Source organism: Lissotriton vulgaris, chromosome 4_1 (genome assembly GCF_964263255.1).
Source record: "Lissotriton vulgaris chromosome 4_1, aLisVul1.2, whole genome shotgun sequence".
Classification (NCBI taxonomy): Eukaryota; Metazoa; Chordata; class Amphibia; order Caudata; family Salamandridae; genus Lissotriton; species Lissotriton vulgaris.
The window spans coordinates 1,904,374,645-1,904,400,196 of NC_141691.1; the positions used below are offsets into that span (position 1 = coordinate 1,904,374,645).

At 48.9% G+C, this 25,552-nt stretch overlaps 1 protein-coding gene across 1 annotated transcript in view; it reads right to left on the minus strand.

The window, feature by feature from the left end:
• Window positions 1–24,994, minus strand: part of LOC147724694 (vomeronasal type-2 receptor 26-like) — a 90,284-nt gene extending 65,290 nt beyond the window's left edge. Inside the window, exon 1 of the mRNA XM_086918089.1 lies at window positions 24,860–24,994. Within this exon, the coding sequence (XP_086774215.1) occupies window positions 24,860–24,994 (135 nt within the window). The remainder of the gene's footprint in view (window positions 1–24,859) is intronic.
• Between the last annotated feature and the right edge of the window lie 558 nt (window positions 24,995–25,552).

Genomic DNA, 25,552 nt, shown 5'->3' on the forward strand with positions numbered 1-25,552 from the left:
GTAGTTGTAACATGTTACATCTCAGCCAATTACATTAAGTTTCAAGTGCAGTGTGCAGTCGGCTGGCATAATGCCTTGGCGTTCAGAACTTAACTATAATCAACATAACAGTAACATTTACCCCATCTCTTCAGATCATCTGCATTATATTTGGGCATCTCTTCAAGTACCCTGTCCAATATTGCTATATATCTTCGAATTGTTCCAGCCGCCCAATTTTTCTCATATAGTATGTATGGGTAGACTCATATGTCTTTTAATGTCCAGGTTTCTTGACAATGCGTCCTCTAGGGTCTAATTGTGTGCAGTTCTATTGCCTGCTCCACATCACTCTCAAGTGTGTCCTCTAGTGCCTCTGGGTGTCTCTGTCAGGCCGTGCGGAAATCTGTTAAGATTGCATCCCAGCACAGTAGGGACTGATACCAGGCCTTTGCTGCCGGGGGTCAGAGGACTTCCAGTGGCGCATGAGTAGAAGCTTAGCCACCATAAGGCCCAAATCTATATATCTGGATGTCACCTTATATTTTTTGGGCCATTGGTACAGTCCTAGTATAAACATTTCCCATGTCCAACCCACTGTTCGTTCTGTGCATTTGGTTAATCACCTCATGACCACCCCCCAATATGCTTGAGTGGCTGTATATGACCACAACATATGCAGTAAGTCCGCCCCTACCTCGCCACATGTCACACATTTCTGCAAGGACAAATATTTGTTTAATTTACCCGACTTCAGGTAGGTTCTGTGTATTATATAAAATTGAATAAGCCAAAACGGAGCATTACGGGGGATCTGAATGCGGCTTTCAAGTATGTGTTCCCATTCCCGGTCTGTGGTGGGTCTCTGCAAATCTGTGTCCCAGTGGGTCCATAAAGAAAGTAATTGCAGTGCTGTGTGGTGTGAGAAGTTGGCCTGGTATGTGATGCTCACTAATTCTAGTGATCACCCTGTACCATGCCAAGCAACCCTTATGATGATCGGTTGTAAGTCAACCTTATAGACCAGTTATCCTAGTGGTAACGTGGACAAAGCAGTCTTAGGCTAAACTCTGAAAGGCATGTGAAGCCAGCTGTATTACCATACACAAACCCCTTGAATACCACATGAACGGAAAACACACAGATGTATATTGAAAATATATATATATTTATTAACTACAAATATCCCCTGAACTCTTTATGAGCACAGAAGCACAAGCGTTAAACAAAACACAGTTTAAAATACACAAAAGTTGCACAATATGGATGAGCCCTAGGGGCCACCTAAACCATATACTAAGAAAGTGGTATAAGAGATACCAATCGATAGGGAAACAGGCCTAGGGCCTTGGGAATCGCTGGAGCCGTTCGGGACTAGCAGTCAATCAATCAATCAATCAATCAATGGCATTTATAGAGCGCACTACTTACCCGTAGGGTCTCAAGGCGCTGGAGGAGGGGGGTGCCGCTACTGCTCGAACAGCCAGGTCTTCAGCTTCTTCCTGAAGGAGAGGTGGTCTTGGGTCAGGCGCAGGTCGGTCGGGAGGGCGTTCCAGGTCTTGGCAGCCAGGTAGGAGAAGGATCTTCCTCCTGAAGTCGCTCTTCGGATGCGGGGGACGGCGGCGAGGGCGTGGTTGGCCGATCGGAGGTGGCGTTTGGGAGCGTAGAAGTTGATTCGGTTGTTGAGGTAGCTCGGTCCTTGGTCGTGTAGGGCTTTGTGTGCGTGGGTGAGGAGGCGGAAGGTGATTCTTTTGTTGACGGGGAGCCAGTGCAGGTCTCTCAGATGTCCGGAGATATGGCTGGTTCGTGGGATGTCGAGGATGAGTCTGGCTGAGGCATTCTGGATCCGCTGGAGTCTCTTCTGAAGCTTGGCGGTGGTGCCGGCGTAGAGGGCGTTGCCGTAGTCCAGTCGACTAGTGACGAGGGCCTGGGTGACGGTCTTCCTGGTCTCGGTGGGGATCCACCGGAAGATCTTCCGTAGCATGCGTAGGATGTTGAAGCACGCCGAGGAGACGTTGTTGACTTGCCTGGTCATGGAGAGGGAGGAGTCCAGGATGAAGCCCAGGTTTCGTGCGTAGTCTGTCGGTTTGGGTGCGGGGCCCAGGGCGGGAGGCCACCAGGAGTCGTCCCAGGCGGAGGGTGAAGAGCCCAGGATGAGGACCTCCGTCTTGTCTGAGTTCAGTTTCAGGCGGCTGGTCGTCATCCACTCGGCTACCTCTTTCATCCCTTCGTGCAGGTTGGCTCTGGCGGCTGCGGGGTCGTTGGTCAGGGAGAGGATCAGCTGGGTGTCGTCGGCGTAGGAGATTATGCTGAGGTTGTGTTGGCGTGCGATGGCCGCGAGGGGGCTCATGTAGACGTTGAAGAGGGTGGGGCTCAGCGAGGATCCTTGAGGGACGCCGCAGATGACTTCGGTGGCCTCTGATTTGTACGGTGGTATGCAGACTCTCTGTGTTCTTCCGTCGAGGAAGGAGATGATCCATTCCAGAGCCTTCTCCTGGATACCGACGTTGCTGAGGCGCTGCACTAGGGTGCGGTGGCAGACAGTGTCGAATGCTGCGGAGAGGTCTAGGAGGATGAGGGCTGCTGTTTCTCCGTTGTCCATCAGGGCTCGGATGTCATCGGTGGCGGCGATGAGGGCGGTCTCGGTGCTGTGGTTGGCACGGAAGCCAGACTGTGAGGGGTCGAGGGATCCATTCGTCTCCAGGAAGGCGGCCAGCTGCTTGTTGACGGTCTTCTCGATGACTTTGGCTGGGAACGGGAGGAGCGAGATGGGGCGGTAATTCTTGAGTTCGGTGGGGTCCGCTGTGGGTTTCTTGAGTAGAGCGCTGAGTTCGGCATGCTTCCAGCTCTCAGGGAAGGTGGCGGTGTCGAAGGATGTGTTGATGATGTCTCGCAGGTGGGGTGCGATGACAGCGTCGGCCTTGTTGAAGACGTGGTGAGGGCAGGGGTCGGTCGGAGATCCGGAGTGGATGGAGTTCATCGTGCGGATGGTGTCTTCGGTGCTGATCGGAGTCCAGGCGTGGAGGGTGGTGGTGGGGGGTGGTTGTTAGGTCGTGGTGTGCGTTGGTTGGTTGTTGAAGCTGTTGTGTATGTCCGCGATCTTGTTGTGGAAGTAAGAGGGGAGGGAGTTGCAGAGGTCTTGCGATGGGGTGATGTCGTTGTTACCAGCGCTGGGGTTGGATAGCTCTTTCACGATGTTGAAGAGTTCCTTGCAGTTGTGTGCGTTGTTGTCTAGCCGGTCCTTGAATGCAGTTTTCTTGGCAGCGCGGATCAGCTGGTGGTGCTTCCGGGTGGCAATCTTGAAGGTGGTCATGTTGTCTGGTGTTGGTTCCCTTCTCCAGACAGCAGTGACTAAGTCGGGAAAGTCCGCGGGACTCGGGTGCAGTGTTTAAAGTGCACGCACTCACCAATGCAAAGTCTATGGTGCGTAAAAGTTAGAAAGTTAGTTAGTTAGGAACCTTCCGAGTGACCTAGAAAGCTGAAACTTGAGACACAGGCCCTAGAGGTGTGTACCAGTGTGGGAACACTGGCGTTGCTGAGTTGCCTCACCCACAGGAAGCGGGTGCATAGGGTCGAAGTAGTGTCGGGTTTCGTCAAGCTGGTCGATGGTGCTTGGAGCTGAAGATGCTGCAGGCGGCTCGATGTGAAGAGTTCCGGTGGATCCAAGGGTGGATCTGAAGTTGTGAAGACCTGAAAGCAGAGGGGACAATGTTCAAAGTCACTAGCCAGTGACTACTGTGGAACCAGATTGGAACCAGGCGATGTCGGGTGCAAACAGGCATTAAGGTGTAGCTTCTCTCTGCAGCCACGTGGACACCGGGAGTCAAAGACGTCCAGGAGTCGGTCACGAGCTGTCCCACGCAGGCTTCTCGCTGTTGGCGGTGTGGCCAACTTGATTGAAGCAAACAGGCCTTGGCTAATGCAAGCCACGCAGGAATCAAAAAAAGCTTATCACTCGGACCAGCAAGGTCAGAGCGGGTGCTCCCTTTTACAGGAGCGAGGGCAAGTCTGGAGCAACCAGACCCGCAGTGTAGTTCTTCGGTTTCGTTGCCAAGATGGCCGCTGACCACGTGGCTAGTGGCCGGGATGGCGCATCGAGTGGCACAATGCAAAAGGGCCCCACGCAGATCGTGGAGATGCTGGGGGGCTGATCTTCTGTGCAAGGGCTGATCGTTGGTGGGGGTTCTCAGTCCCCAAAGCACAACGTCGAGGATGCCTCTGATGCTGCGCAGTCAGCTTTTTGAGTGTCTTCCAAGAGGTCCGGTCCCACGTCTCTCGGTGCCTCCACGGGTCCCTTCTTTGCAGGGACTGTGGATCGAGCTGTGAGAAGTCTGGGACTTGTCAGGCTCTGGGCTCGGGCTCCGGCGGGAGATGGCGGCAAAGCAGACGTCGAGTTGCTGGTTGGTGCCTGTGTTCACAGGGTGGCCACTCCTAGGCCACAAGGGAGATGCTCTTCAGTCTTCTGTGCAGCAGAATGTCGAAGTCCAGTCGTCTTCTTAGTTTAAAGTTGATTTCAGGATGATCTGAGGTGCTATGGCACTGCTCCCACTCTTATTCCCAATCTGAGGGGTGGATCACCTGCTAGGTCCCTCCTCTGGGTGGGACCAGGAAGGGGGGCGGTTACACCCCCTTTCCTTTGTCCAGCTCCTCGCCAGGCCTGGCTCTGGAAAGTCCCAGGACCGGTTTGGACTGGCTTATGCACGGGGACACCTTGTGTGCCCCGGGCATGTCTCAATCTATTCAGTCCTGTCCTACCCAATACACAAAATCCTTTCTGGGGTGGTGCTCGCACCTCCCAAGGCAGGAAACCCTTTGTCCAAGCCTCCCTCGCTGGAAGGACTCCCAGCAGCAGGAGGTCAGACTTGTGTCTGTGGTGGCAGCATCCATTTTGTGATGCTGAGGCTCTGGTTAACTTTAACCAGGGTTAAGGCTACACACATGTCGTGTCCCTCTAGAAGGGTGAAATGCTATCCCTGTCAACAGAACTGTCGAGGGGATAGTATTGCAAATCGTATATGACACCTTACTCGACATGTTTTGATAAAGCCAAACCAAAGTTAGCATATAACCGCGAGGATTATAATGCACTTAAGAGTATATGGTATGGCAATATCCTGGAACAGCTAAGGGAGTTGTTCCCGACAGCTGCAGACAGGCTCGGCTCATGCTAGAGCACCATCTCACATGTAACCACGCACTCTGCCCCCAGGATTTCAGGGACCTTCCATTGAAATGGCTTATAGGTTAACATGTGTCCAGTTAAGGGTAGATATAAGGATACTATATCTAAGTAAGAGGTGATTACACCAACTTACCCCAGCTGAGTGATCAGCCAGTTGTGTCAAATATGGAGGCCAGGCCAGGGGTGGCACAATACATGCTGCAGCCCCTGGTAGGCCTTGGAAACACCTATGCCCTGGGTACCTAGGGTACACTGTTACAGGGGCCAATAAGGTGAACCAGTTCCAATTCGTAATGCACCTAGAGTGCATTGGCAGTAATTTAGAGAGAGAACAGCAGGCTGTGGGTCTGATTAGCAGGCCCACAGCCACATTAAGTCATAAACCAGTGAAGCAAAAAGCAAAAATTTGGGGTGACCATAGGATAGCAGACCCTACTCTCCTACACAACCCCCCCCCCCCCCCAAACGCGGGGACATTAGACTAACCTTGACCAGTTGTATCTTCATGTTCTAAGTGGAAGTACCTGGAGAGACCATCTGCGTTGCCATGGTCAGTCCCTGGGCGGTGCTCCACTGTAAAGTCCATCCCCTGTAGGGAAATGGACCACCTGAGTAGTTTAGGGTTTTCACTCTTCTTCTGATTAAGCCATAAGAGGGGCTTATGGTCGGTCTGAATCTTGAAGTGAGTGCCAAACAAGTATGGTCTCAACTTCTTCAGGGTCCACACCACAGCAAAGGCCTCCCTCTCAATGGCTGACCAACGTTTTTCTCTGGGGGTCAGCCTTCTGCTAATAAAAGCAATGGGCTGGTCCTGGCCATCTACATTAAGCTGTGAAAGCACTGCTCCCACTCCCAACTCAGAAGCATCTGTTTGGACAATGAACTCTCTTGAGTAGTCAGGACTCTTCAGGATAGGTGCAGAGCACATGTCCTTCTTCAGGTCAACAAAAGTCTTTTGACAGTTTACTGTCCACTGAACCTTTTTGGGCATCTTCTTCGATGTCAGATCATTAAGAGGAGTCACAATGGACCCATAGCTCTTAACAAACTTCCTGTAGTACCCAGTCAGGCCCAAGAAAGCTCTGACCTGAGTCTGGGTAGTTGGAGGGGACCAGTCCTTGATGGTCTGGATCTTACTCTCCAGTGGTTGAACTTGGCCTCCACCTACAAGGTGGCCCAGGTATACAACCTTACTCTGCCCTATCTGGCACTTTGTTGCCTTGATAGTGACGCCTGCCTTTTGCAGAGCCTCAAGCACTTCCTTCAGGTGGACCAGGTGATCCTCCCAGGTGAAGCTAAAGACAGCAATATCATCCAGATATGCTGCGCAAAAGTCATCCAACCCAGTAAGGACTTGATTCACCAACCTTTGGAAGGTGGCAGGTGCATTTTTAAAACCAAAGGGCATCACCACAAATTGATAATGCCCACTAGGGGTAGAAAATGCTGTCTTGGCTTTAGACTCCTCAGCTAACCTGATTTGCCAGTAGCCAGCTGTCAAGTCAAATGTGCTCAAATATTTGGCAGAAGCCAACTTGTCAATGAGCTCATCTGCCCTTGGAATAGGGTGTGCATCTGTCCTGGTGACAGCATTGAGTCCTCTGTAATCCACACAGAACCTCATCTCTCTCTTGCCATCTTTGGTGTGAGGTTTGGGGACCAGAACCACTGGGCTGGCCCAGGGGCTCTCTGAAGGCTCAATGACACCTAATTCCAGCATCTTTTGCACCTCAGTCTTTATACAGTCCCTGACGTGGTCAGGTTGCCTGTAAATCTTGCTCTTTACAGGAAGACTGTCACCAGTGTCCACCACATGGGTACACCAGTTAGTCTGACTGGGTGTCAAGGAAAACATATGCCTGAATGACTGCAAAACTTGTCTACATTCATTTTGCTGATGTTCAGTGAGGCTGCCATCCAAGGCCACACCATCAACTGAGCCATCCTCAGGGTTCAGAGTGAGCAGGTCTGGGAGAGGGTCACTCTCTTCCTCCTGTCCCTCATCTGTAGCCATGAGCAAGCCCATGTCTTCCCTGTTGACATATGCCTTTAGTCTGTTGACATGGAGCACCCTGTGGGGGTTCCTGGGAGTTCCTAGGTCCACCAAGTAGGTAACCTCTCCCTTCTTCTCAAGACTTGTATGGGGTCCAGACCATTTGTCTTGGAGTGCTGCTGGGGCCACTGGCTCCAACACCCATACCTTCTGTCCTGGCTGACACTCAATCAAGACAGCCTTTTGGTCATGCCAAGCTTTTTGTAATTCTTGGATAGCCTCAAGGTTTTTGGATGCCTTTTCCATATACTCAGCCATCCTGGAGCGGAGACCAAGTACATAGTCCACTATGTCTTGTTTAGGCTTTTTGAGAGGTAACTCCCATCCTTCCTTCCCCAGACATAGGGGTCCTCTTACAGGGTGCCCAAACAACAATTCAAAGGGGCTGAAGCCAACCCCCTTTTGAGGGACCTCTCTGTAAGCAAACAAAAGGCAGGGTAGAAGGATGTCCCATCTCCGCCTGAGCTTTTCTGGTAATCCTTTGATCATACCCTTTAGGGTCTTGTTAAACCTTTCAACAAGCCCATTACACTGTGGATGATAAGGAGTGGTGAACTTGTAGTTGACACCACATTCCTTCCACATAGCTGTCAAGTATCCTGACATGAAGTTGGCATCTCCATCAGATACTACCTCCTTAGGAAACCCCACTCTGGAGAAAACTCCAAGTAAGGCCCTGGCCACAACAGGAGCTGTTGTGGTCCTAAGTGGAAGTGCCTCTGGGTACCTGGTGGCATGGTCCACTACCACCAGTATGAATCTGTGCCCAGATGCTGTAGGGGGATCCATTGGACCTACAATATCAATCCCCGCTCTCTCAAAGGGAACCCCCACCGCAGGTAGTGGTATCAGGGGGCCTTTGTGGTGCTACCTGCTTTACCACTGGCTTGGCAGGTTACACAGGAGCGACAAAACTCCTTGGTGTCTTCAGACATGTGGGGCCAGTGAAAGTGAGGGACAAGCGTGTCCCAAGTCTTATTCTGGCCTAGGTGTCCTGCTTAAGGAATATCATGGGCCAAGGTAAGTAGGAAGCCCCTAAATTGCAGAGGTATAACCAACCTCCTGGTTGCAGCAGGCTTGGGGTCTCTACCCTCTGAATAAAGGAGTCCATCATCCCAATATACTTTATGGGCACCATGAGCATTCCCAGCAGCCTCAGCAGCAGCTTGCTGTCTGAGGGGTTCAAGAGAAGGACAGGTTAACTGAGCCTGCCCCAAGTCTGCCCTAGAAGGTCCCCCTGTCCCCAGAAACTCAGCCTGGTCAGGTTTAAGTTCTTCAGAGACAGTTCCTTCAGGGGTCTCAAGACCAGCTTCCTGTGAAGGCTGATCCTCACTTGTAGGCAGTTGGGAAGGCACAGCCTTTACCCTCCTGTTCTTCTTCTTGGAAGGTGCTTGGTCCATTGTTCCAGGATCCAAGACCTGAGGTTCAGAGAGGCACTTTTTGGCCTGTGACCTGGTCACAGCAAGGACATGTGATGATATCCCTAACATCTCTGCATGAGTCCTGTACTCAACTTCTGACAATAGAGAGCTCTCCAGGTCATTGCCCAACAAACATTCAACTGGGAGATCAGTACTAACCACAACTCTTTTTAGGCCAGTTACCCCTCCCCAGGAAAAGTTAACAATTGCCACACTATGGGCAGTGGTGACATTGCTGGCATTTGTCACCAGGTAATTATCACCTGGCATGTATTGTCCAGGGTCCACAAAGTTAGGTGTCACCATAGTGACACTGGCACATGTGTCCCTGTATGCTTGAGCCACTTTGTCATTAATCAAAGGCGTCTGTCTGTATTTGCCCAGGTTACTGGGACTTATGGTAGGGCCCAAATCTATGTCCCCCTCACAAATCAGAACAGCCTGTGTAAGGGTTCTGACTAGGTCAGAATCTCCTTCAGTTCCCAAGGTGATACCCACTACCCCCTTGGTTTGTGGACCAACACTGCCAGCTGTACTAGTGGGTGCAGGTGCCTTAGGGGCCGCAGTGTTGGGGGCTCCACCCTTTTTACACTCACTTGTCCAGTGAGAGGTGTTTTTACAAGTACTACACCAGGGTTTTCTTTGACCTTCTTTCTTCTTCTTCTTAGAAGTTTGGGACCCACCCTCTGCATTAGTTTGGGGCCCTGTTGAAGACTTCTGGTCTTTAGCTTTCTGCTCCTCACCCTTCTGGTCTGTTTTCTTCTGGTCACCACCCTGTTTCTGGTTCTGGTTCTTTTGCTTAACTCTGGTTCTAACCCATTTATCTGCCCTCTTTCCCAATTCTTGGGGAGAGGTAAAATCTGAGTCAACCAAATGTTGATGCAACTGCTGGTTCTGACAATTATTTAAAATTTGTTCTCTCATCAGCAGATTATACAATCCTTCATAGTCTGTAACCTTGCTTCCCAGCAACCATCCCTCCAGAGCCTTAGTGGCACACTCAACAAATTCAGACCAGTCCTGAGTCTGTGTCTTCTGGGTATCTCTGAACATTAACCTGTACTGTTCAGTGGTTAAGCCTAACCCATCAATCAGAGCACTCTTCAGGACCAGGTAGTTTCTAGAATCCCCATCACTAACTGTGAGGAGTCTGTCTCGGCCTCTACCTTCAAAGGAGAGCCACAAGATTGCTGCTCACTGCTCCTGAGGGATCCGCTGTACCTTGCAGGCTCTCTCAAGTGCAGTCATCCATTTGTGGATATCATCCCCAGCTTTGTAGGGGGCACAATCTTACTCAGGTTTCTGTTATCAAAAGACCTGTCTTTATCCTTGTGGATAATGCTGCCACCAGTGGGTTCTATTACCCCACTCTCTCTAGCAAGTTTCTCTTGGGCCAGGGCAACTTCTAATTCTTGTCTCTGGATCCTAAGTTCAGCCTCTCTCATTTTGGCCTCATGTTCCCTTCTCTGAGGGCTAGTCATCTCCCTTCTGGAGTGACCATGAGAGCCTCTAGAAGCCTGGGAGGTATTGGAGTCACCTGAGTGATTCCTCTTCCTCCTACGCTCCTGGTTAAGTCCACTTGGGTGTCTGGGCAAGGTCAGCCTTGCTTCAGTCCCAAATACACTTAAGTTAGCCTGGTTAAGCCTACTGACTAGCAGCTGGCTATTTCTTCCATCATCTGAATCACTGCTCCCCCCTTCTGTCTCCTCTTCCTCCTCCTCATCAGGCTGAGTACCTCCAGGGACTTGGTCATCCTCATCTAACTGGATTACAGGGACAGGGACATCAGTATTGTCATCTTCAGTGGGAGAGCCTCCTTCAGCATTCCCTGTGGGGTCTACTTTAGAGGTCTTTAGAGCCTCAGACTCGTCTAAGATCTCTCTAAGGTGGTCTGTAGTAGGGGTTGGCCCTGTCTTCGACCCCTTAAGGCACAAAGCTGCCTTAGTTCCTTAAAGGAAAATATAGCAAATTTGGATAATGCCCTTGGAGGGTCACTCTCAACAGAGACATTCCCAGTGGAACCCTCTGCTCCAGACATTGCTCTAGTGTGGGTGGATATGTTGCAATCTACCTACACTGGTGTTTACCTACTAAACCTATCTAGTAGTTGTAGTCAGGGTGTGCTACTCCCTATCCTCGAAATTAAACTAGTTCCCTTGAGACATATACAGGATAAGCTAAAACTTAGCTTTAAAGCAACCAACGATAAAATCATGAACGAATACAATTCTAAACATAAGGTACACATCAATTTATTAAAGTAACAGAAATAAAAACAGTTTACATTTATACATCATAAATTGTATGATGTACCGCAATCGCAAGTCCTACCACTCCCTCAACATCCAGATGCTCGCATCGGTAACGGAAGACACGTACACGAGCAGAACCCCAGGCTATGCAGCACCGGCATCAAACAAAAGATTCAACCGATACTAAACTGCATAGAGAAATCACGATTCGAACTACCGTTAACAAGAAATTTAAAGAACGAAGTGGACTGCCTTAAAACAATGCAGCAAACTACAAACAGCTAATTAGAAGGGGTAAACATAGGACGCCAGAATATCTACTGTGAATGGATACTATAAACGAGCCTCAGAATTAGATGTTAAAGGCTAACACGTGTCGATATCTGTAAGAAGAATGTCTGTGTGAGTTATCTAAAATCGCCGCTTCCCTAGAATTGTTTGACAACAAGGGAGCCCAAAATAAAGAGTATCAGTGCTTCAATATAGCATTCTTCAATACCCAACAGCTAATCAACTTGTGTGTGGAATTTTAAAATCGTGTATTCTACTAATAAAAATATAAGTTATGTTGTATGTCATATACGAATGACGGTAACCTGATGAAGGCCCCTTGGCCGAAACGCGTTGTGCTCCACCTTACCGCATTTGCCTTCTTCACTTATCCATCAACCAATCATATCGTATAACACTTGTCTATTTTTCTTTTTTCTTTTTTCATTATTGTTGAGTGTGTGTAGTTTATATTTGTATGTACTTTATGTGTTACTGACCGATAATTTATATGAAATATATATGTCTTTTATAAATGAACTGAGGTAAAAAATAATGAACAAAAAATCAAGAAACATAAAATAATAAAAAAATTTATAATTTTGATATATCACTGTCTCAGAAAATTATTATGTGTTAGCATTTAATATGTTATAGTGGGTCAAGACAAGGGCGCTTTAATTATTAATAGTTTGCTTTATACTTGTCTCTTTTCTCTAAAAATGTTGTTCTCTTCCCTACTAAAAGCAAACTAAACATTATGTAGGGGTCCCCATTTTTTCCAACAACTGCAATGCAAAGACATACATCACAGACATAGTGGCACAGTACCCGGGGAGTACACATGAATCATTCATATTCCGGCACAGCGGCCTCCACACACGACTGGCCAGGGGAGACTTCGGGGAAGGACACCTACTTGGTAAGTACACTTTGCCCACAATGTCACACTGCGATGAAGTAGCTGCGCTGCACAGGCACTCACCCTCTGCTCCTCTCATTCAGGTGACAGTGGCTACGCCCTGCGTGAATACCTCCTCACCCCATACCTCAACCCTGCTACACCACAGCAACGGCGTTACACCGTAGCACACATACGCACAAGGAATTGCATTGAGAGAACATTTGGGCTACTGAAGAGCAGATTCTGTATACTTCACAAGACAGGTGGGGCCATTTACTACAGTCCTGAAGTTTGCTGCCGCATTGTGGCTGTGTGTGCTATACTACACAACATTGCTACCAAGTGCCGGATACCTGTCGACATCTCTGGCAGTGAATCGGAAGGGGACGACCGGCCACCTGCACATGCGCGCCATGCACGCGGAGAGAACCCAGGTGAAGGCCACAGACGACGCAACCACATCACAATGAACAGTTTCTAGTGCACCCTCTCCCCTCACCCAACAAATCACAATTGCATGCAAAATTTTAAAATGACACAACGCCAATGTGGGATGCTAAATAAAATATAATTGTTTGATTCACAAAAAAGGTTCCTGTTGCCATCCTGCAAATGCTAACAGTATTTCAGCATACTGATGCGTCCAATACACAGGGCAGGCTTATGTTCAGCCTGTGCCTGTCCAAGTACCATTCAGTCAGGTGCGCCTCCGGCGCGAAGCACCCGCGCGCCTCTCTGGCTCCACCTCAGGCTCCGCACGTGTCCCTGCAGTGGGCCTGGTGCTGCGCCTCAGCACCCCTACGTGTGAGGCAGAGTGGCTGCTCACACTTGATGTCCCTTCACTGGCATCATAACCCCCGACAGTGGCAAGTAGAGCAGGGTGAAGTGCGGTCACGGCAGTGGTCAGGTGCTCAAGTACCCTGGCCACATCCTCGCAGCACTGTATGAGCTGCTGCTGCTGCGCCAGGGACCGGCGCGATAGCTGCATGGTTGCATTGCCCACAACATAATTTGACCGTGTGTAAGCCGTCAGCCGGGTCAGTAGCTGACGGTGGCGGCGGCGGGCTGTGCTGCGCTGCGCAATCATTGCAGCTGTGTTGGCCTCCATGGCTGCAGTCATGCGGGCCATCCCCTCACCCACACCTGCCATGGCTGCCGTCATGCGGTCCATCCGGTCCCCCACACCTGCCACATTGCGGCCAATGTTGCAAAGGTGGAGCTGTATGGCCCCTTGCCGGCGTGCCTGCAGCTGGTGTATCCTGAGCATGCGACGTTCCACACTCATGCTGGGCAGCCGCTGTCCATTCCCCCTCCTGGTGCTGGGAGCATTGGTCTGCAGGCGAGACCTGCCACGCATGCTCTGTCGGCCTGACACAGTGGGTGGCCGCTATGTTGCCGCTGTCGTGGGAGCTGATGTTGATGCTCCAGCTGATGGAGGAGTGAAGCTAGGCATTGCTGGTGCGGCAGGGGCTGGAGGCACACTGGTGGTGGACCTGGCTGCAGGGGTTGTTGCAGCGGCAGAGGCTGGAGGCACACTGGTGGTGGACCTGGCTGCAGGGGTTGTTGCAGCGGCAGAGGCTGGAGGCACACTGGTGGTGGACCTGGCTGCAGGGGTTGTTGCAGCGGCAGAGGCTGGAGGCACACTGGTGGTGGACCTGGCTGCAGGGGTTGTTGCTGCGGCAGGGTCTGGAGGCACACTGGTGGTGGACCTGGCTGCAGGAGTTGTTGCTGCACCAGACGCAGGAGGCTGTGTATGTAACGGCACCTCCTCGTCATCCTGTGCTTCCTCATCTATTTGCAGCCTGTCGCTGCTGTCTGCGCCACCTGTGAGGGGAAGTGGACGTTCATTAGTTGCATGTATCTGTCACACGTGCAGTTGCTACATGCATGCTGGGTGACATTCCCTGACTGCCTATGGCTTTGCGTACTTTTGAACCTGTCTGGCTGCATTGGGGTACTTCTACATTGTGGCCACACTACATGTCCCACAATGCTTTAGGGAATTACCTGATGTGCACCGATGGCATGACTATGTAACATTATGGGAGGCTATATGGTCATGGCCATTCATAGGGGACAGGGTCGCAGTCGCATGCCACTTACCTTGGATGTCTTGGGTGGGGCGGGATGAGTCCAGACGGGTCACTCCGATGCACGCCTCAGCCTCCAGCGTGTCTTCTACTCGATCCTCCAAGAGGGTGTTTGGAGGGACTGTAGGTCCTCCCCCTCCAGTGCCCAGGGACTCTCCAAGCCTCTCAGCTACCTTCTCTTTGGCACCACCTCGGAGGTCGTACCAACGTTTCTTAAGTTCCTCCAGTGACCTGTCGGCCACACCCACAGAGTTCACCGCGGACGCTATGCCCACCCAGATCCTGCGTTTCTCCTGCTCGGGCACCCTCCTTGAGTCCTTCTCGAACAGTTTGGAGTGGTTCTCCACCACCCCTTCAATTAAGTGCTCCAACTCCTGCTCGGAGAACTTTAGCTTTCTCTTGCGCCCTGTGGTGTTGCTGGGCCCAGGTACTGCCTCCTCAGACATAGCTGCAGTGTAGTTGGGAAATGGTAATCCAAGCTGACTTGCAGGAGCTCTCTCTGTGGCTGCCTCGAGGTCTGCCTCACTGTGATGAATGGGGGTGGGAACTGGCTGCTTCCTGGTTGTGATGTCATCACTGTGCTCGAAATGCGACTTCCCGTTTTCCCGATCTCGCGATTTTGTGATCTCGCTTTTTGCGATCTCGCAATTAGCGATATCGCTATTTGCAATATCGCAAATCCGACACGGATGTAGCCGGAAATTGCGATTTTTCTGCGATTTTCGATAATCGCAAACGTTTTTTGCGGCCGCGTGCGAACCGCTTTTTTTTATCGCAAAACATCATGAATCCCGTTCTGCGATTTCTCAATTGCAATTCGCAGTTAATCGCTAATTGAGAATCACAGAATCCGGTTTGCATGAATCAGGCTGCTAGTCGGGAAAGGCCCGCGGGACTCGGGTGCAGTGTTTAAAGTGCACGCACTCACCAATACAAAGTCTATGGTGCGTAAAAGTTAGAAAGTTAGTTAGTTAGGAACCTTCCGAGTGACCTAGAAAGCTGAAACTTGAGACACAGGCCCTAGAGGTGTGTACCAGTGTGGGAACACCGGCGTTGCTGAGTTACCTCACCCACAGGAAGCGGGTGCATGGGGTCGAAGTAGTGTCGGGTTTCGTCACGCTGGTCGATGGTGCTTGGAGCTGAAGATGCTGCAGCAGCTCGATGTGAAGAGTTCCGGTGGATCCAAGGGTGGATCTGAAGTTGTGAAGACCTGAAAGCAGAGGGGACAATGTTCAAAGTCACTAGCCAGTGACTACCGTGGTACCAGATTGGAACCAGGCGATGTCAGGTGCAAACAGGCGTTGAGGTGTAGCTTCTCTCTGCAGCCACGTGGACACCGGGGGTTGAGGATGTCCAGGAGTCGGTCACAAGCTGTTCCACGCAGGCTTCTCGCTGTTGGCAGTGTTGGCAACTTGATTGAAGCAAACAGGCCTTGGCTAATGCAAGTCATGCAGGAATCAAAAAAGGCTTATCACTCGGACCAGCAAGGTCAGAGCGGGTGCTCCCTTTTACAGGAGTGAGGGCAAGTCTGGAGCAATCAGACCCGCAGTGTAGTTCTTCGGTTTCATCGCCAAGATGGCCGCTGACCACGTGGCTAGTGGCCGTGATGGCGCGTCGAGTGGCACAATGCAAAAGGGCCCCACGCAGATCGTGGAGATGTTGGGGGGCTGATCTTCGGTGCAAGGGCTGCTCGGTGGTGGGGGTTCTCAGTCCCCAAAGCACAACATCGAGGATGCCTCTGATGCTGCGCAGTCAGCTTTTCGAGTGTCTTCCAAGAGGTCCAGTCCCACGTCTCTCGGTGCCTCCACTGGTCCCTTCTTTGCAGGGACTGTGGATCGGGCTGTGAGAAGTCTGGGAGTCTGGGTCTTGTCAGGCTCTGGGCTCGGGCTCCGGTGGGAGGCAGCGGCAAAGCAGACATTGAGTTGCTGGTTGGTGCCTGTGTTCACAGGGTGGCCACTCCTAGGCCACAAGGGAGATGCTCTTCAGTCTTCTGTGCAGCAGAATGTCGAAGTCCAGTCGTCTTCTTAGTTTAAAGTTGATTTCAGGATGATCTGAGGTGCTATGGCACTGCTCCCACTCTTATTCCTAATCTGAGGGGTGGATCACCTGCTAGGTCCCTCCTCTGGGTGGGACCAGGAAGGGGGGCGGTTACACCCCCTTTCTTTTGTCCAGCTCCTCGCCAGGCCTGGGTCTGGAAAGTCCCAGGACCGGTTTGGACTAGCTTATGCACGGGGACACCTTGTGTGCCCCGGGCATGTCTCAATCTATTCAGCCCTGTCCTACCCAATACACAAAATCCTGTCTGGGGTGGTGCTCGCACCTCCCAAGGCAGGAAACCCTTTGTCCAAGCCTCCCTCGCTGGAAGGACTCCCAGCAGCAGGAGGTCAGACTTGTGTCTGTGGTGGCAGCATCCATTTTGTGATGCTGAGGCTCTGGTTAACTTTAACCGGGGTTAAGGCTACACACATGTCGTGTCCCTCTAGAAGGGTGGAATGCTATCCCTGTTGACAGAACTGTCGAGGGGATAGTATTCCAAATCGTATAACACCTTACTCGACATGTTTTGATAAAGCCAAACCAAAGTTAGCATATAACCGTGAGGATTATAATGCACTTAAGAGTATATGGTATGGCAATATCCCGGAACAGCTAAGGGAGTTGTTCCCGACAGCTGCAGACAGGCTCAGCTCATGCTAGAGCACCATCTCACATGTAACCACGCACTCTGCCCCCAGGATTGCAGTGGCCTTCCATAGGAATGGCTTATAGGTTAACATGTGTCCAGTTAAGGTTAGATATAAGGATACTATATCTAAGCAAGAGGTGATTACACCAACTTACCCCAGCTGAGTGATCAGCCAGTTGTGTCAAATATGGAGGCCAGGCCAGGGGTGGCACAATACATGCTGCAGCCCCGGGTAGGCCTTGGAAACACCTATGCCCTGGGTACCTAGGGTACACTGTTACAGGGGCCAATAAGGTGAACCAGTTCCAATTCGTAATGCACCTAGAGTGCATTGGCAGTAATTTAGAGAGAGAACAGCAGGCTGTGGGTCTGATTAGCAGGCCCTTAGCCACATTAATTCATAAACCAGTGAAGCAAAAAGCAAAAATTAGGGGTGACCATAGGATAGCAGACCCTACTCTCCTACATGGGGGTTCTTAGGGATTCTGCTAACCATCTAGTGAGGTGGCGGCCCAACCCCAGTTCATGTAAATATTATATGGTTAAATGAGTATCAGGTTCTTGTGCCACGCTCCCCTACGCTGCGCTCTGCTCACTGGCCTTGTGGCAGACCCAAACTTTCAGCCAGGTCTTTAAAGGGAATGAGCTGACCACCATTTTATAAATCGCCCAGTGTAAGTATGCCCGCTTCCTCCCAGTGTGTAAGTTCTACACTCGATATTGCCTGATGTCTCCTGGGAGTGCCCAGTATGGGAAGGGACGGAGCATATGGTGGTACCAGATGTGTGATGCGTAGGCAATGGCGGTAACATTGATACGCCCCTCGCACCAATAGCTGCACAAGCATGCCTCCCTTTTTACTGGGGTGTACCAGCACCACTATCTGGTGCTGAGTGTATCCCGGAGTCTGTGTTGCTGTGTTTTCAAGGTGACGTGCACTGAGCCAGCGTGCCACCCACTGAAGCTGTGCTGCCAAATAATATTGCTCCATGTTGGGCAATGGGAGGCCTCCCTGCGTAGTCGGTGGGTACATTTTAGTAATCACTTCTCAACCCGTGCCAGATGAATTGTCGCATATCTGACTCCAAGTGTCTGAATAGTGGCGTCCTGAGGTGGAGTGGTAAGTTCGTGAAGTGGTAAAGTAATCACGGTAGAACCACCATTTTTAGCATCGCAATCCAGCGGCAGGGTGCTCCAGAAGGTCATTTGTGCCCCCACTGCTGTGATGGCGTGTCCCAGGTTACCCTCAAGGAGATCTTGCGGGTCCCGATATATGTGGATCCCTAAATAGCCGAAAGCTGTTAGTTGCCAGCGTTGTGGCTTACCATTGATGACCAATTGTGGACCCGGTGTAGACTCCTCAAAGGGGTACAGGCATGACTTATCCCAATTCACTCTTAGTCCTGACACTGGGGAAAATGTGAGCAGCGTGTTCTCGATAGCTGCACATGGCTGCGAAACATCTCTAAGATATGTCAACAGATCATTGACATACAGCAAGACCGCGTGTGTGCCATCTCCCAAGGGGATACCCCATTCGTCTTAAGTTGTTGGGCTGTACTTCTGCCAGTAGCTCCACAGCTAGCCTGAATAGTAAAGGTGAGAGCGGGCAACCCTGTCTTGTGCCGCACTCAATAGGGACCTGTTCTGATACATATAACCCTGTCTTAATATTGGCTCCTCGGAGTGTATATAATAACTTACCAAGTCCCAGGAATACATCACCACAGTCATATTTATGTAACAAAGCAAATACAAAACCCCATTCTAAGGTGTTCAGCTTGTGTCTTAATCAGATTTGCGGCCAGGCCACAGTGCGTATCCTGTGCTCCACTAGCTCATAGGATTGGGGTGGGACTGCAGCACTCATCCTTTTGAATTTAAGGGCTACTTTTGACACAGTATCCCACCTTCATCTGCTCAGGAGACTTGAGAACTGTGAAATTACTGATAATGTTATTTACTGGAATTCCGTTCTGCCTCCTCTTCAGTCTGCAGGAGGCACTATTTAGTAAACAACTGTAGTCTTGTCTGTTTTAATTTGGCAGTGAGCGCTGCAGGTGAGAGATTTGGTTTCTTAGCACTTATTTGCACTTATTTGGATAGCCATGCACTGTATAAATGCCTAAATAATAATAATAATAAGAAGAATATATTAGGTGGATGACGTTCTATTGATGCTGTCTAATCCACCATCCTTTGGTTTGGCACTGATGAACGTGTTCTCAATTCTTTGAGGATACCGAATAAATTGGCCCAAATGCATAGCCTTACCAATTTCTCCATCCACCACACAAGCTTCATTAGGCCCTTTGCCCTTCAAATGGAATCAATCACAACTGGAATACTGAGGGATCCTCATAAACCAGGAACTTAGCAACATGATTCAATATAATATATTGCAAAGCCTCATAAAGTAGGGGCTTGACAACATGATCCAAGAGCATCTACTGCCACAGGTGCAGAAAACTCAATTGGACTTATCGGACTTTAAGAAATGGAATGGTTTACAACTCTCATTATGGGGGAAAGGGCAGCTAAAAAAATTGCAATTTTTCCAAACTTAGGGCCAAATTACAAACCTGGCGGTCAGGTCACCAGGCTGTAGTGTCGGCGGTCAGTAGACCGCCGTCAAGCTGGCTGGCTGTCCCGACGGCCCTATTATGACATGACCACTGTGGGCATGGTGGTCTGTCAGCGGTGGCATGGTAGTGAGACTGAAGGTGATGCCACCGTGGTGCAGCGTCTGCTCAGTTGTACGCACACTGTAACTATACAGCATGTTGGTCATGGTACACAGTGCAGGCACTATAGTGAATGAAGAGGAGGCACAACATGTGCCCCATGCACTGCCCCCCTGGCCGAAATTGCCTGGGGTGGCTTTTTGGAGCACCTTCTTCACATTTCAAATATCCTTTACATGGCGGGGTCCCTGCCATGAAAAGATGTCGAAAATGCAGTTTATAATCTGCACATCGTGCCTTCCTCTGCACTACCGCCATGCCACTCAACCATCTTCACTGCCGTGCCGTCGAGATCCATGATCCGGGCGGTGGCGGCAGTGTGTCATCAGGCTGATGTTGCGGTACTCTTGATATGGTGGGTGGACTTATGGACAGGCACTGGCTGGTGGCGGTACGACTGTCAAAGTTATAATCAGGCCTTTAGTTATGTCTTCAGAATGCTGCTATTAATGATCCCCAACTCCATCTTTAGGAGCTGAAAATGGACATCATCATCTTTATTGGGAGATGAGACTGAAAGGGTCAACATTATCTGCAACCAATACATCTGGAGGCTTATGGGTTCCACACGTGGAGTGGGACTGGGGATTGAACCAGTTGGCACACTCTGCATACATGCTCAAAACTCACAGGGAAGACATACTTAATACCAGTGATTTACTATACAAGACAGCATGCATCTCCCTTGCAAACAAATCCCATGCTTCCCATACAATCCTAGCAACAGGCGTGATGAACGGCATAGAAATTGACAAACACATCTGAGTTTCTACATCTAAAGGCCCTGTTGTGGCAGAACAGTGCAATTCTAATAGATGGGGAAGAATCCTGCTGGTGGAATTGGAAGGTTTGCAAAATTGTATCTGTAGAAACATATTGTATGACGGTTTGAGAGCACCATTTACAAACCTTGCCCGTATTCACATCATCCCACATTCTCATCTAACTGTCTCATTCATTACGGAAGGTACTAGGGACTTCACCTATAGACCTATAGACCTGCCACAATCTACAATCTTAATCTATCTGTACACATTGAGAGAATATAGAAGGACAATGTCAGGCATGTACTCCATCCTAACTGACAGCGCGTTCCCACAGGAGACCTTGGAAACACTTCAGTTATGGCGGGAATAGCGTTTACAAATACAATTTCAGGAAGGGGATTGGGATAAAATACTGGAAGAACATCACAAGGGGTTGAGGGAGGTCCATCTGAAGTATATCTACTTTAGGATACTCCATCATTGGCATTGGACACCAGCAAAAATGCACAAGACCAAATTGAGCTTGGGCTCTCCTTGCTGGAAAAGGGAATGCTGGCATTGTTCATATATTGTGGGAATTTTGAAAACATGACTACTGGAGACAAATCTGGAATGCTGTACGACCACAATTTGACGTGAAGACAGATGTTATTGCCTGGGTGGCAAATCTATATGACCCTACGGACTTGCCCTCAATGTCTTTTCACAGAAAGAGGTGGATATCGACAGCCTTGGCATTAGCACAATTATGAGACTACAGTTATGGAATAAGGCAACAGCTCTGACATTTCACACCTGGTTGAGCAATGTACATGAAATGGGGGCATTCAAAAAATGAATATACAAAATAAATGACGGACAGTCACAGTTTGAGGGCACCTGGGGAGGTTTAATGGAGGATCCCCATCCTAACTGACAGAGACTAGTACTACACACGGCCTGGAATTAGGTCCACCAGACATTTTAGCTCCATGGAAGTGGCCGCCACTCGCTCTCAGGTGGGATCAAACAGATGAAGAATACAGAGGAGAAGGGAGGGGATAGAAAGTCTGAGCACCAATAACTCATACAATTTTTCAATTTAACCCTCCATAGGACATAACTTGTCCACCTCACCTCCCCCCTCTACTAGACTGATCTGTGAATGATACATTTTACTAATACTTCTTTACCTCTCACCTTGTGGATAACATTTATGGTATAACGTTTGTATTAAAAAAAGGAGTGTGGGGGCTCGAGGATGTGCTTCTAATAATTATCCGGGCTACATGGTGGGAGGTAATTCTCTAAAAGGACGGGTGTAAGCAATAATTTGGGTTCACTAAAACTAGCAAATATTAATGTTGTTTTATGAGATTTGTTTCATGAAAGATGTTAATAATTGACTTGGATATACATATGGCTGGGTATTACTTGTGTATGCTAGCGATGAAGATTTCTAGGGCTGCATTACACATGCCGCGCATTTACCTTTATTGCGCGGGCGTACTTTTAAAAAGATGTGCCGGGTGCAATGAAGGAAAATGCGCTGCATTATGGGGAATGCGCTGCATCCCAGGACAGCCATGAACTCGTGCTGCCTTGAGGGTAGCACATTCACATGAAATACGGAGCGGCCGCTTTAAAGCTGCTCCGAGTTTCACTGTGCAGGCGGCAAACTGACTGCACTTTTAAAGGGGAATACAGATCCCCTTGCAGGCGGACGCAGTCAGTGACTGACTTTTACCCGCCTGCAAGGGGACATCTGGGGGTCCATAGGACCCTTCTCTTTACCCCCCTGCAGAGGACTACTCTCAGGTGGGACACTGTGAGTGCACCTTCTGAGGGCTTCATTGCCTCTGCGTCCATGTCGGTAATACCAATGAGGGAGTCCCTCATTTGATTGGAGCACTCCCCCATACAAATAAGGGAACGCCCCTTTGAAGATAGCACTGGCGCTTTATGTGCACCAGCACTATAGGTATTACAGAAGGGGCTGCATAATACCAAAGTGCCCCGGTGGCGCGCAAATCGGACCCAAATGCCAGTTGCGCCATCAGGGCACTTTATGTAATAGGGCCACTATTATGTCATGTCAACCTCATCTGAACTCATCGGTTATCTGGCACTTACTGTGTAATATATTGTATTTATATGTTGTCATGTTTTTTTAGAAAACTCAATAAAGAAATGTAACACAAAAAATGTAAATAATAATACCTCGCCTAGGCCGTTCTTACATGTTTAGTTGACAAATACATACTGTCACATTTGTTGACATGTAAAGATCAGTAGGTAACGGTGGCAGTGGCGTTTTTGCTCCTGTGTTAGGTGTTCAAGCTGCAGTGGTCTCCCGAGCAATAGTTTGGGCTCAGGCACTTATTACTATTATAATTTTTACAAATTAGGCATTTCACATAGAGGAAGTAAACACACAAACGTTCTGGGAATACATTCGCGCGGGGATATTCCTAACTTTGCAAGTAAAGCTTCGTGCATGCCTGGGATTTTAGTAAATCGCTGAAAGTACGCACATGTTGGCAAAGATTTAATTTCTTTGTGACCAGGGCCTGGATTATACAGGACCAGTCATGAACAAGATCCATGCAAAGACTCTGAACATAATTTAATGATTTGGTCTTCTACCCATGAAGGCAATCAGGATTGATGTAAGATACATTCAAAAGAGGTGTGATGATTCAGGAAGTGTGCTCGATTATAAAATGTGAGGTTTTCATTTTCATGGACGGAGTTTAAATTGTGCAATGGGGTTAAATAAAGAATTCCAAACAACAATTCCCTATTTAGTGTCAGGGACATGTTGGACTATGTTTCCTTGCAACAATTTGGGCCCGATTCACAGAATGAATTTAAGACTCAATCCTAAACTTACTACGATTTTAGTATTCACAGAATGCACTTACTACTTTTGGCATTCACAGAATGCACTTACTACTTTTGGTATTCACAGAATGAACTTACTACTTTTGGTATTCACAGAAGTTAGGATTTTGTCTTAAGTTAGACAGACATAAGACAAACTTAAGACAGACTTAAGTTAGGATTTTGTCTTAAGTCTGTCTTAAGTCTGTCTTAACTCTGTCTTAAGTCTGTCTTAAGTTTGTCTTAAATCTGTCTCAAGTCTGTCTTAACTTTTTCTTAAGACAAACTTAAGACAAAATCCTAACTTCTGTGAATACCATAAGTAGTAAGTTGATTCTGTGAATGCCAAAAGTAGTAGGTGCATTCTGTGAATACCAAAATAGTAGTAAGTTTAGGATTGAGTCTTAAATTCATTCTGTGAATCGAGCCCTTAGAGTTTTATCCCTCTATCGCTTCCAAAAGTCTTCAGGAAAGTACCTCACCACAGTCTGCGCAGCAACTAATCATAAAAGACTGATAACAGGAACAATTAGCTAATGATACTGTAAGAGGACAGGCCCTTTGTCAAGTATGTCAACAAGGATGGGTATTTCTTTCACAAAGTGAGCAGACAGCATTATGCTAACTCATCCATGAATTAATCACAATAGACACTGAGGCATCTCAAACTGAAAGTAAAAGTTATGTCCGCTTCATGCACTTTGTATATCACATCTGTAAATGTAACAGAAACGCCAAAGGCCTGTTCTGAAGGCACATATGACACATGTTTGACCAAAAGAAATAGCTACTAACCTTTGTTAAAAATATTTCTCGAGGATACATACTTTTTTTGCAGAATCTTCACTTTCTGAATGATCCTATCAAGTTTGAGGTTTGTCCAAAACGGGTTTTCCCCAGCAATAGCTCTCCAGTGGCTCTTGTAGTGCCATGTAACGCCAGCCTCGACTCTGCCTCCACTAATGACCATATTTGAGTATAGTGGGCATCAACCGGTGCACTGATGTCAGTTCCTGGATGTTTTATATGCCCCTAAGAGGCATTCAGAGAGGACATGCAAGGACAGCAAAAATACAGCACACACCATGTTTATATACCTTGAGATCTGAAAATGTACAGCACTAACACAACAGGACAGGGGACTAAGTAACACTTTCTCCTGAAAGATACATCTTCCAGCAAATTCCTCACTTCCTCGCAGTAGTGCCAGTTAACCAAAGAAGTTATGCAGCATATCTCAGGCAAAGTGCCCATCACTGTGTGCCTTAGACATGAGACACTAATTTATTTATTTATTTATTTTATTTATTTATTTGTGCAACGTATAAAGCGCTCAAATACCCTTTGGTGCCTCGGCGCTGTGGACTGGGCGGAGGAAGGCTGGTATGGAAGGCTATTAGCAGAGTGGGACTGGTCTTGATGGGGAGGGGAAGCTTGTTCCATAGTTTGGTGGTGGCGAACATAAATGTTCTGTAATCCCAGGAGGCTTTTTTGGTTCGGGAACAACCATGAGGTTTACTGCTGGGGATGTAGGAGCACAGAGTTTTCCTTAGAAACTTCGGTCAGATGGCATGGACTGCTTCGTAGGCAATGCATAGCACCTTGAACTTGGATCTGCTCCTGACGGGCAGCCAGTGGAGCTGTCGTACCAGGTTGGATATTGGTGTGAATTTGGGGGTGGCTGTCAGAAGTCCGGCGGCTGAATTCTGCACTAGTTGTAGCTTGTTTAGGACTCTTTCGTGGACATTGATGTAATAGCCATTACAGTAATCGACCTTGGACATGACTAGTGTGCTAATGAGAGTCCTACCAGCGCGGGTGGGAGGAAAGGTAGAAGTTTCTTTATCATTTTTATAATGTAGAAGGATGCTGAGACGGCTGCGTTGGCATGGTGTATGAATGACAGCTTGTCGTCAAACATAACATCTAGATTCCTTACCTTTGTGACAGGGGTCAGAGGTGATCCTAACTTAGCTGGCCACCAAGAAGGAAACCAGGCATGGGAGAGGTTACCGAAGATCATCATCTCTGTCTTGTCAGAGTTTACTTTGAGGCAATTGTTTGCCATCCAGGCAATGATGGATAGCATTCCCTCTGGAAGTTTGCCGCCACTGCCCCTCCATCATTGTGGACCGCTAGTACCAGTTGCGTGTCGTCGGCATATGACGTTAGGCCCATGTTGTAAGATTTGATGAAACAAGGTCGGACTTAGCGGGGATCCTTGGGGCACACCAAATGGGAGGGCAAATGATGGTCACTGAGTGTCACTGATCAAGTGCAATTGGAGAGGAAGGAGGCTAGGAGGGCCTTGGCTTTATGTGTAATGCCGATGACTGCGACAC